The sequence below is a fragment of the Columba livia genome, chromosome 3, assembly GCF_036013475.1.
Source record: "Columba livia isolate bColLiv1 breed racing homer chromosome 3, bColLiv1.pat.W.v2, whole genome shotgun sequence".
In the NCBI taxonomy this organism is placed as follows: domain Eukaryota; kingdom Metazoa; phylum Chordata; class Aves; order Columbiformes; family Columbidae; genus Columba; species Columba livia.
The window spans coordinates 52,454,997-52,468,083 of record NC_088604.1 but is presented as its reverse complement, the minus strand read 5'-3'; the positions used below and the strand labels follow the sequence as shown (position 1 = coordinate 52,468,083).

The 13,087-nt window shown below is 38.6% G+C and overlaps 2 protein-coding genes across 6 annotated transcripts in view; one reads left to right on the top strand and one right to left on the bottom strand.

The window, feature by feature from the left end:
- Positions 1-13,087, top strand: part of CEP85L (centrosomal protein 85 like) — a 150,379-nt gene that overhangs the window by 88,542 nt on the left and 48,750 nt on the right. The gene's annotated exons all lie outside the window — the stretch shown is intronic.
- PLN (phospholamban) lies at positions 55-11,319 on the bottom strand. The gene is made up of 3 exons (XM_013368634.3): positions 10,902-11,319; positions 5,919-5,953; positions 55-3,235 (listed from the first exon to the last, which is right to left on the bottom strand). Exon 3 carries the CDS (start codon positions 3,110-3,112, stop codon positions 2,954-2,956), a length of 159 nt encoding a protein of 52 aa, XP_013224088.1. The 5' UTR covers positions 3,113-3,235; positions 5,919-5,953; positions 10,902-11,319; the 3' UTR covers positions 55-2,953.

Genomic DNA, 13,087 nt, shown 5'->3' with positions numbered 1-13,087 from the left:
GATGTAGCCTTGGGTGGAGTGGAACAGAGAAATGAAAACTTAATCCAAGCTACGTGCTGTATTTGGAATTTTTATTATGGCTCATAAAAGTAGTGAGATTTAGATTACACATTCATAAAATTATTTAGGATTGCTGATGTGCACTAGTTGGTGAGTGTGAATTAAGTACATGTAAGTGATCTGGACATCACGAAATAGGCAAGATTACTGTTGAAAACTGAAACAGAATAAACAGAGGTATAAAGAACCAGAAGGCTGTGTGATGACTAGGTCTTTTTCACATAACTTTAATATGTAGATGATAGAATGGATGCTTCTTTCTAAATGGAATTGTGTTTAAGTATCTTATTTTATGCATTAATATATTTTCAAGCAGTCATTTTCATAAATAAAAATACAGTAGATGTTAGTTTTAAAGCCCATATAAGTATTCAAAGAGAATGCACTATATACAAAAGGTTTTATTTTTTCAAACTCTGGGTTCAGTTGACATTGAGTGACATAGAGGATGGCAGCACATTTCAGATCAGCAGAACCCTAAGACACAGATGAATCATACAGTACATGCAACTTATCTGCATTGCTGTAAAGTAACAGTAGGGCTTCCAGTTTATTTATACCTTGTTTTGTTCTTGTTTATTTCTTGTTTTTAAATAAATAATGTTTTTTCGGGTACATAAGAGGAAAGAGGTTGGTTTGTTTCTGTGAGGGGGGGTGAGGCTTTGAATTTCTTTCAGCAATGCTTTACTTTAACTTGTATATACAGGATGTTTCAAAAAGATGGATCTAATTTCAAAGCAGTAGTGATTTCAAATTGGGTATCTTTTTGAAACACCCTGTATTACTGGCTTGTGAAAGTACAATCCCAACATGTCCACAGAATGTATGTGTTGATAGTCTGCTCCTAACACCTCTTTTCTTCAGGGAGTTTTCAGTACTGGAAAACTGTTATTTATTTCCAGTTGAAGTCTTTTGAAACACCTCCAAAGCAAATTAAAACTGGAAACCCTATCCATCACAAAAGTATAGATTTAAAAAGAGAATAAGTAAGTTGAGATTTTTTGGTTTTCTGCCCTCTCCCACTATGAAGTGCACTGTGTTCTTAAGAACACGGATTAATAGGGAAAGTTCACGGACTAAAATCTCATGCATTTGTGAGAGTGGTCAGAATGCATGAAATGGAAATAGAGATTCACATGGACAGTTTAAATCAATATAATTCGCATACCAACTTGCAAGCAGGGGTGGTGTTGCCGATCTCATCAGTACCTCCCCTAATCCTTATACAGTAGCTATGTGATTTCCTCTAGTGATTAACCTTATTTCAGAGGTCTGGTCTGAGCATATATATTTGCCACATAGGAAGTGAATCACCACTGCACTTGCTTGCATTCTATCGAAAACAGTTTTTCCAAAGATTTTTTCCCTTCCGGCTCACCTGTGCATTGGCAACTTCTACTCATGCAATATTAAGTCTTGAAGGCCGAATACAAGATTAAGGTAAATGTGTTTTGATTTTCTGTGTTCATCAATAGGATTGCTTGTGTACAGTGGTATGGAAGGGTGCCTGTTTAAAAAATGGATGTCTGTTTGACTTCTGTCTATTGATTCTTGAGCTTTCTTTCAAATTGAAAACTGCATAAAGCACCTAGGAATTTGGCTGAAAAACAGCAACCTGTAGGATGGTTGGAAGTCTACTGCTCAGTCTTGTTACTGACAAAGGCTGGAATAGAAACTTCATCTCTTATGTGTCTAGACTGTGGTTTACATGTTGAAAAGATATTTCTGCAATGATTTCCCTCCTATGCATAATCATTTGTAATTAATTTTATTTATGTATTATTGATTTTAGGAAAATATGTGCTTGTTCTCTAACAGGCATTTGGAGTTGAAGATGGTAGTGTCTTGTATTTGTATGATAAACATCAATCACAGCAGTAAGGGTGACCTAAACCTTTCTCTTTACCTCATCACATATAAGCCACTTTGTGTGACACTGGCAAGTACCAAGTTTTCTGTGGTTTTAAGCTAAAGAGATTATTATGTAAAGTACAGCAGACCATAATAAAGTTGTCTGAAGCCAAATATTAAGAACTTTGATAATTATTTCTGAGCTGTGCCAATTGTCATGTCAGTTAAATGACTATAGAAAATTAAATCTTTGATACTAGTGTAGTAGTGTCAATTTTTTTCTGCTAAACCATACTGAAAGAACTTTCCAGATGTCACTTAGTTCTGTAGAGATGTATCTAGTGAATAATACTATAAATGAAGTAGTTTTTTTTTCTTCCACCCCCAGATCCAAGTTGTGTGTGAGTATATACATATATGCACCTATATGTATATATAAGATTCCTTAATTAGGGAGAATAGCATAAGCAGCAGTTGTTATTTTTGGATTAGAAGAGATTTTTGGTTTGTTCTCAGTTTGGATGCCTTCAGCTTATAATGCAGAGATGGAACGCCTTGAGTTAAGCAGAGCAATTTTCCTGGGATGTGTTGAGGGCTGTGGGCATGGAGCTCTTTGGGCAGACATGGACCAAATTTGGATCCTCTGGAAGGGTTTAAGGGTTTTCAGAGGAACCTAAAACCACTCGGGCCTCCCAAAAGTGAAGCTGCTGTTTGTGTGATCTAGCTACAACATTGAGGAACTTACCAACTCCATGAAGAGCCAGTACTTTACCCCATTCAGAAAGACATCTCTTGGTTCAGACAGACAAATTAGGTCATGCACAGCTTTGTAACGACAGGCTCTACACACTGTTCTGCACAGAAGTGTGGTTTTAATACATGTAGCAAGTAGTAAGAGAAGAGCGGGAGGGCTGGCGTACAGCTCTAGTCCGAGTGCCAGCCCCTCTCGCGAGAGGATCCGTGCATTGGGAGTTGCAGGTGTAGGTGGCTCTTCCCTCTGGGCTGACTTTCCTAGAGGACAGTGCAGAGAAGTGCTGGAGCTTCAGAGGAGCATCACAATGATACAGATCAACAAGAGGCAAATTAAAATCAGGCAGAAATTCACAAAGAGCTCCTGGAGCCTTTGGCGTGATTGTGGGTTGATCTCAATAGTTGAGGCTCTCCGCAGAGCAGAGCGGGTTATGTATTGGACCTTCTCCATGGCAACAAGAAAGCAGAGGGCACAAATCAGAGGTTTTAGGAGTGCAGGAGAGAAGAGGAGTTGTCAGGAACAGTGCAAAGTGCCTATTATCTTCTCTTTTTGTTTTAGACAGCCTTTGTGGAGCTGGGAAAGCAGGAAAGTGAAGAGTTAGAAATGCAGAAGTCAAGTGTTTTGATGAATGCAAATGGAGACTATTTTAAACTTCTAAAAAGCCTGATGTAAACAGACTGCCATTACAGTGGTTTTACTTCAAAACAAAATTTTTTACATTTTGTTTTTCCAGTTGTGATCTGTGCTGTGTTGTGCTTTTCCTCCTGAAGCCTACTGAGCACCTGCTTCGTAGTAGTGGTGAGGAACTATAAAATGGAAATTATGGATATGTGGAATTTACCCAGATCATTGCTTTAGATCCTAATCTCTCCATTCTTCAGTCTGTGAAAAGGCCATGGCTGACTTCCATACCCACCCCACTCTCTTGCTTTATTTGAAGTTCAAGCACATGTGAAAGCCTGGTGATACGGCTGGTGTCACAGACCTTTCAGCCAGGAGATCTGGATATCACTGCCTGGCTGTTATTAACCCAGGCAGATAATCTGATTTACCAGTATCTTATTTTGGAAGGGAGGAAAAGAAATCTTGTTGAAGCATTTCCATTCCAACTAAAAATTCTTTATGGTGTGTAATTAAAAGCTTATGTATCACTGCTATAGGGAATTTTAGTAGTATATTTCTTGACAGACAAAACAGAGTAAGGACTACTTTTTGTTGTTGTTACACATTTAGGACTATCTGTTTACAAAATGTAGTTGCAATGGTAGAGGACTGCTATGAGGAACAACATAAAGCATATATGATGTATGTATATAATGTATATATGTATAAAGTATATAACTTTGTCTCTTAAGTGAGAGTTTTACTTCAGGTAATGGCAAATGGAAGCACAGTTGTCTAAAAACCCTAAATAAATATTTGTGGCATAAAACCCTACACTATGAACCCTCCATGGGAAGAGGCTGGCTTTGATACATGCTTGCGTAGCTCATAATGAGGTGGGTTCTGCAGGTGCTATCACAACGTGGAAAATTGGTTTTCAAGATGGTGATATATACAGCTCTCAAACTTTACTACTAAAACTGCACTTGCCCATAAATGTCTTAAGAAGTTATATCAGGGTGATATATTTGACAGAAGGCCTCTTCTTTGTTTGTTTGGTGGTATTTTTCCGGGGGGTGGGGGGGGTGGCTGCAATAAATGAAATTCCTATCTACTGATGTATACCACAAAAAGGAAAACCATTGCTTAGCTGTCTGCTCCCCAAATTACATGATGATCCTCACTGAATCAGACATACTTTGTTGACCATGGATTTCTTTAGATGTGGCTGAAACTCAACCTTAAAATGAAACAGAAGTATCTGAATTTCAGACTCTTTTTACTCCCTCTGCATCGGACTGCAGAGTCAGATAGTGCTGTATGAACAGAATAGGTGTGCTGCCAGTGGCAGTGTTGGTATTTAAGGGGGAGATTTTTAAAAGAAACCAGATTACACATGGATATTTTAATGCCTTTACAGGATTCCATGTAATGACATTTTTCAAAACTGAACATCGGATTTTGTTCTGATGTTTTTAGCTATAGCTGATCTTTATTACTAATGAAACACACAATGGGAACTTCACAGTTGACTTTCATAGTGACTATAATTTCATAGTGACTATAATTTTTCAGCTCTGTGTGACTTTCTGCTGTAGTGACTTAAGCAGTTCCAGTGCTTGCCAAGTACACTGTGCTCAGCTCTTTGCTGGTCACTGCCAGTCCCAAGTGCAGTAAAAGCGAGACATGCACAGCAACTCTCAAGTGATTTGGCTGAAGGCACATTCATTCTCCAGCTCAGTATGGGCTTGGGCGCATTGTGCTGTTTATGCTTTTCTATGCAAGGCACAGTGGGTGAGCTACTAACAGACTGACACTAGTACAGAAAACTTTGTGTAACCGGCTTGTGCAACTGCACAGAGCACAGTATTTCCTGAGGATGACTTCATCACAACTTATGTCATTTTTTTAATGCACATGGCGTGCAACCTTTAGTCTTTGGGCTCTATGTGACCTGTTACAACACCATAACTGTCTTCTTGTCTGCCCTCAGCAGGACTGGAACAGCAGTACATATTTACATATAGTACATATTACCTATGTATAATATGTACTATGTGTTTTTGCACCTGTGCAAGAAGCTGTACTGCTGTGTTGCTGCATGTGTTTCACTTGCAGGACTCGCGGGGCAGGACCTGTGGCTTGGAAATGCTTCTGTAAAAGTCAGTATTAGCTGGTTGGGCATCACAGATGCAAGGCCAGCACAGGTGAGAAGAGATGGCAAGATCCATCAGGGAGGGGAAAAAAAAGTATATATATTCTTCCTTTGGAAAGGCTGACATTGCTGAGGGAGCAGGCAATATGTCAGAAAGCTCAGTTCAGCTGTCACACTGACATGAGCTGTTTGAACATACATGACCTGACAGGTGATACAAAAGGATTTTAAAAAAAGGAAGGTGCTGTAAGTTAAAATGCATACCTTTTACAGCTAGAAAATGCTATATAAAAGAGATGAGGAAAGGTCAAAACAGAGTAACTTGCTTTTATTGATTTCAAAACTCATGGGTTTGGAAATTTTTAAAATGCCGAAGTGTTGTTTTATCTAGTTTGTCTGTGGGAGAAGTTTTCTTATAAGTGAAGGAAGCAAATTCCATTTCTCTATTTCAACAAGTTTGTCTTTAGAAGTGAATGGCTTCAACTAATAAACACATACCTTGCATGTTAATCCTCCATGATGCTGTCACCCACCTAAAGTGTGCGGAAAGAGAAACAGACTCAGTAACACAGCTGCATATGGGTGGCTATCAAGGTCAACATGGACAACCTGAAAAATAATTACACTGAAATGAAGGCTGATCATTGCCAAAAATAGCAGCTGTTTTCTGCTCTTCAATTCCATGCCTGTGTTTTAGATTAACATTAGGAAATATCATGCATGCACACACCACTTCTTGAAAGGAAAGTGCAGCAAAGGGGCAAGCTATATTTGACTTTTTTTTTTTAAAGTCAAGCAGTGTTACTCCTGTGTGACAAGACTGAGTATTACACAAGAGCAGCTGTTGGCTGCATTGCTGTGCAGTTGTGTGTTTAATCCAGTGGTGTTAATGGATGTGAAAGGCTTGACTTGTGCACAGTGCAAATCTGCAGGAAGGGTCACCCGGCTGACCCTGCATGTTACTATGTAGGGGATCCACTGTGCCTGCTGCCCTAAAATGAGTCACCGATCACAATTATTGCTTTCTTTGCTGACATGTGACTGTTTCACTGATTTGTATTAGGTTATTTTTATCTCTGTTCCTGGGTGTCCTTCACAATGAGAGGAGATATGTGACCCAGCTGAAAGCTGTAGGCCGCACTTGTTCCTGGTGCAACTGCACTGACTCCATTGAAGTCACATGGGATAAATTTGGCTCCTTTGAAAATGCCACAGCAATTTTAGACAAGACCTGTTTCCTGTCATATGTTTACTAAATGCAGCAATGATATCAGTGGGATAGAAGAGGTTTGACATATTTGAACCCTGAAAAGGCATTGTTAAAAAGTAATATTGCGTAACTGTCTATTGCATAGATTTTTACAATAAGATGTCCCCAAAATCCGGTATTCTGTTTCATAACTTAAAAATAAGTGTCTTAACCATAAACATAGTGATGCAAAAAGTCCCATAAAGTTATGTGATCTTTGGTCTAGTATGTGTTCAGAGCTGTTACCAAAAATCACCTGGCCAAAGAGAATCCTGTAGCTGTTGGTGTGAGCAGTGTGATACTCCTAGGCAGAAAGAGGCATTCTCTGCATGGTCAGAGGAGGTTTGTTTAAAGATTTGTGTGTGGAATGCTAAACCAAAGGAGAACCCTGCATGCAGGACAGAATGCTGTCAGTTGAATTGAACCTGGAGCCCTTGGTCACCATTGTCTGTGGATTGTGTCCCCCCAAGAGGAGAAGAGATTGCAGAGTTTTAAAGCTCTGCCTGTGCACAGCAGCTGCAGTTGATATGTAGGCATTTGTGTCATGTTCACTAGCTGTCCTCTGTTAATGTATATATCTTGTTCCAAGTTGTATTGCTTTGTTTTGAACCTTGCTGTAAAATACCTCCTCATTGGCGGTATGCAGTCACTGCAGTTGAGAACTCCAAGTCTGAAAATTCTCCTTTTTCACTGTGGGTGATAAGGGAGTGAATTGACTCTAAAGACCTCTAGAGGGTCTTGCTGTTGTCACTTCAGCGAGTAAAAGTTTCCAAGGATAAAATAGTAGTTGCTTACAGGTTTTCAAGTACAGAAGTGATTTATAAAGGTATGTCATTTTTTTTAATTTTGTATTTTTGTAGAAAGAACAAAGTAGTCTAGAGGTGAGTTGCTAGGATTTACCCCAGCAGATGGATTTTGTATTTATTTATACTAGGGGTGCAGAATTCTGTTGATTATTCTGATTTTAGGCTGAGAGTTGCACTAAGCAGTTGTGTCAGTGAAGAAGGGTATTAAGGGTGTTAGCCAATTCAAAAGGTTAACTAGAGAAAACAGAAAGCTGGCTTGCTTTTTTTTCTTGTGGTGTTGGTTTTGTTTTGATTTCTTAAGAGGCAGGCATGAAAGAGGAAATAAAGGGCTGGAAGTCAAAAACACAGACTGGGGTGGGTGAAGGCAAGAATGTAGACAGTGGTGCAGCAGAGGAAGAGAGTGGGTATGTGGAAAAAGAGCAAGGAATTGTGCAAAGGAATAGAAAACTGCAGCTGGAGTACATTAAGTCATTGAAGAGAACTAGAGACTGACTTGTGGTGTAGAATATAATTTTTTCAGTCCCCTGCAGAAAACATTTCTATGGGATAAAGGAAGAAGGAACAATCCAGCTCACTTCTGGGTTTGGGAAGTGCTGATAATAGGAAAAGCAAACTCTAAAATTGTATCAGTCTTTTTACCTTTTGTTTTAATGTCTGGTACTGAAGTGTCAATGCTTTTCGCATGTTTGGGAGAGGATAGCAAAAACCTCTTGCTTTAATTTAGATTCTTTTTTCCCCCTCTCTTATTAATTATTTTTACAACAACCCTTTGGGTTAGCTTTGGTGTTCTTACTGTTGTAGAAGCAAGATTGCCAGTAAGAGCCTTTACCTGTATTTTGAGCCCATGAAAATGCAAAAAGTGTAGATACAAAGACATTACGCTGATGAACAGTTGAAGACGCCAGGCTTGGCATTTTGAGTTTTGGAAGTTATCCGCATACCTTGCGGATAACTGTGACTTAATCTGTATGCTGTTCTGTTAGCTCATACTTTGGGCTGGTTTTTGACTCTGTGTCAAATTCCCTGCAACTGCTGCAGGACCATGCAGGGGGATCTGGGGCAGGTGCTTTAGCCTCCGTACTCATGTGTTCCCCTAATCAAAATGAGACATATAATAACTGTATACTTTTTTCCATCTCTTGACATGATTTGCCTTTTAAGCAGTAACCTTCTTTTAGGAAATTAACTCCTTCCTCCACTGCACGGACTGACTGCCTGACTTGTTGAAGTTTCAAGTTTGGTTTTAGGATCTGATGATTTTTATAACACTGCTTGCTAATAGGAAAAGGAGTAAGTGCAATTGGAACTAGAGTGCAAATTGAAATTCATCTAGGATGTATAAAAGGTGGAAGTGGAAGGGCATGCTGCAAGTTGTGTTGTTGTATGGAAAACATAACAGATGGTTTGCCTAATGAGTAACAGTAACATTTTTAGCAGCTCGTGGACAATAACATGGCATTGATTGAGAGAAGAATATAGTACACAAATTCAGCTTCTGAGAAGTAACTTGATGCCACGAAAGTCCTCTTAAGCCATATATCAATCTCTAGAAAGCAAAAGCAGTCTTGTAGTTTTAAAGTGTGTTGTAGTTTAAAGAACATAATGTTACTTTCCTGGGGGATTTTTTTGTTTATCTACTTGGGATATTCCTGAAGCAAATTAATCTTAAAGCAAATAAAATTAATAAAATTAATCTTAAAGCAAATAAAAAGCTGTTCCTGTAGCTGTGTAGGTGTATCCCACACATTTTTGTTTGCTGGTGGTCTGAAAAAATCAGTGAAAATCACCTTTATGCTATCTTATTACAAACTGATTTTAGTGAGTTTCATATTATACAATATAACTCTTAAGAGGATGAAAAATAAATGCAATATTTTGAAATAGAAACGTGGTATATGCAGAGATCTGAATCTCCCTAAACACAGGTAACATTGTCTTGACAAATGTGGCAAAAAAACCCAGAAAACTGTTATTTGCTGTAAACTCAATGTGATATATGCAGTGTATGTATTAGGAGAGAAGCATTCTCTGCATGGTAGAATAAATGCAAACTAAACTGTAAAACTTTAGCCTTGACAAAAGTCTGTCTCTCAATCATCTTGTTTGCCTTAGGCGTTGGTTTGAAGGCACTGGGAGGCTGAAGTGCTGCTTCTGCCTCCTGGAAACAGCCTGAAGAGAACTTGATAACAGGTTGTGTGCCCTGTGAGTAACAGGACATCCAGACACTTCCAGTGCTTGTCTGTTCAAAACTGACAGGAGGCTGCTGAGCACAAAACCAAGCACCTGCATATATTTTTGCCTGGTACCTACCAGTAGGAAAAGGAATGAGGTGTGTCTGTTCATTAACGGGGAAAACACGCCTCACAAGATTAAGGTCTATATTAAGTCTGTCTTTTCTAAAACCAGAACCTTACATAGACATAAGTAGTAAGGTGCAAGTTGAGGGAAGGGGAAACATAAATGTAAGGAGGAGAAATTCCTTAAGGACCTTAACATTCATTAATCACACTCCTTTTAAAAACGTTCATATATTTAATATTAAAATGTCCTTTGTGACTTGTTACTGTTTGAGATACACTCTTTTTTGTTTGCAGTAATTTTAAAGCTGGGGTTGTGTTTTGTTGTACAGTGTGTATGTGCTTCCCTTAGTTGGACATGAATGGATTACTTTCTGCATTCAAAATTCATTTCATGATGTTACAAATCCTAGCTAAATGATTTGATATTAGAAGCATTCTAGGATAAGTTTGGCAGTTACAATGACCAGAAGGAGAAAACACACACCTTTAAAGGAATTCACAGCACGAATGCTATATGAATTCTGTAGCTTGAACTGCAGCTTGAGTAACATGATAGAATTTCAGTTCTGGTGTTGCTATAAAATGTTTATATTTTTTACTTAAGGGTGTGTTTTTCATCATATAGAAAAAAAGTTTGCTTTCTCAATGTGCTAGATCAGAAAAATGCTTTTCTGAGTTAAGTGCTGGAAGAGCTTTTATCTTTGGTGGGCTGTGGATAGACAGCTTTGGGGAAACAAAAGTGTCTCTACGAATCTTTAACTGAATTACTTGCCTTGTGAATTTTTTATATTAAACGTCAAAAAAGTATTTAAGAGGAGAGGCAAAGGTCTGAGGAAGATAATGAAAGCTTCTCACCTTCTGGTGTACTGCTACTTGTGTAAATCATCTGCCCAAGGACAGCTAGTGCCTCACCAGCATGTAGAAAAATCTCAGTTGCCTTTATTATCCCTAAAATACATCCCCCACAGCATTGTATTTTTGACTCGGAGCTGTAATGCCTACATTTCCGTATTTTTTATAAGCAATTATAACCAGCTGTTAATTTGAGTAGCAGAGTTTTTGTAGAAAACTACAGCTACAGTGCCTTGCTGTAAGAATTAAAAGCATAAAGAAAGAGGTTGCTTACCTCTGGTGTGGCTGTTAGTGAAGCACAGAGGAGCCCGCTCTGGGCTGCGGGAAGTGTCTGTAGCTCTCTGGCAACTTGTCCCGAGTCCGTGACCAAGTTGTGGGAACAATTGAAGTAGTTCAAGGGGAAAGAAAGAACAAAAGTTTCAGAGGCAGGACTCCCGTTGTCATTCAGCAGCCCACAAGTTGTGATTGGTCCCATTTCTGCCTCGGGACACAGGCAGTGGCTCCTCTAAATCTGTCCACAGCCGTGATATATTAAACACGGGCAACAGCTTTCCTGGGGTAAGGGGAACCGTGTGCCGGGGAGCCCACTGTGCAGCCCCGGGGTGAGGGGCTCTGGGCTCCTTCAGTGGGGAAGCGGAGGGAGCTGCTTCCTCACACCCTGCCTTTTCTTTAACAAGAACCTACATGGGAATTTGTTCTGGGCGCTGCTTTGGATGTGGTACTTTTGCTACAGTAATGTTTCTTCATCATAAAAAACCCTAAATCTCTAGTGTGGGTGATCACATTTCATGTGGGTTTTTTACTTGAAATTATTTTCTTTTGTACAAGGGATTTCTTAAACTACATTTTCAGTACGTATTGTTTTGAAAATTCTGTTATGCAGCTGATACTCAGTTTACAGCGCATGATGTATGTTTTCCAATATCATCTTTCTCCTGACAGTGCTTGAACTGATGTAATTTTTCTGTATTTCAAGCCTCTTCCAACATTTTAAGTTAATTTGTGGGTTAGGGGATTTTTTTTTTTCCAAATAAAATCTGGTGTTTATATAAATTCATCTCCAAAATGTATAATTCCTATAGAATTTGAAGTATTGACCTCTTCTTTAAAACAGATATACACCACCTTTTTCTCCTTCCCCATCTTTTTGTGTCTGGAAACTGTCCAAGTGATTTTTTTTGAGAACCCGTTCTGTTTGTTTGGATAGGACCAGCAGCTGGATGCTACTTCACAGTTTATGTATATTATCCTGTGTTGGGAAATGACTAATAAGACCACAGTGCATATGAGGAGTAGGTTTTGTGCATCTGGGAAGTGGAGGATTTACTGGGTGTGAAAGGACCGACCTGTTGAGTGTGTGAGCATCCAGCATCAGCTCAGCACGCAGATGCAGCTGACAGCGGGTGCCTTTTCCCGATTTGGGAATCGTAGGCAAAAATACAGCAGCTCAGCCTAACTCTGCACACTTATAGATCCAGTTTTGACAATAATTGTTTAGCATAGATTAACGCTTGGCTTTGAGTAGAAAACCAGACGTGGTGGGGTTTTGTTTTGTTTTTTTTTTTGTATTCCCTGTAAGCCCTGCTGTGGTAGAAGCGACAAACCAGAGACAAAAAGACCTTGGAGTCAATGTACCACCCTGTTTCAAATTGAGCTCTATTTTCATTTCTGTAAATAAGATTTCCCTTCTCTGCAAAATTGTTAATAACATAGTTGAAGTTAGAAACTCATGTTTAATATAATAAATCTGACTACTTCAGCTATCCTTTAGTATCAAACTCAGGAAATTTGAGGTCACATATTTTAGTTGAAAGTTAATTGAATATCTCCACAGTGAGGAGTGGTAGTTCTGTACTACTGCAAAAGGTTTCATAATTCACTTATAATGGCATTATTAATATTATAAATCTCTCACAGTCAAGCAAACTGTATTTGGCCTTTTTATGAGGGAAGTTTCATGGTTTTATTGCATTCTGTCATCCAACAAAAGTACTGCTATCCTTGCATAGTTTGCTTTTTGTAAGATGTAATACAAAACTCTTACTGTTGAAATTTACCTCTGTACTTTGTTATTTAAGTCCAACACCCAGCACTGCAGTAGCTGTGATGCCAGTTCCTCCCTTTTACTGAGTTGCTGTAAAATGATCATGTTACTTAGTTACTCCACCCCAAATTCTCAGCTTTTTTTGTTAGTGAGTAGGACCTAATCATAATTTTAGAGCTTTTAAGAAATAAGATACCTTAAAAGAATGCTGATTTTGTTTGTAAGCTGCTGACACATTCATAGTTTAGTCTTCTTTTTAAAGGATGATACTTAAATGTGCAAGGTAAGGCATTAATAAAAGTAGTAGTATCTCAGAAATTAATTCATGCTTCTGTAAATGTCTAACTCAGATAGTAATTTTAGGACTGAAAATATATTCATTAAATAACACATACAAATTCAGACCCCAAGGTTGA

Bases quoted from the DNA above. Each gene is read 5' to 3' on its own strand.
- PLN (XM_013368634.3), bottom strand. From the start codon at position 3,112: ATGGAGAAGGTCCAATACATAACCCGCTCTGCTCTGCGGAGAGCCTCA.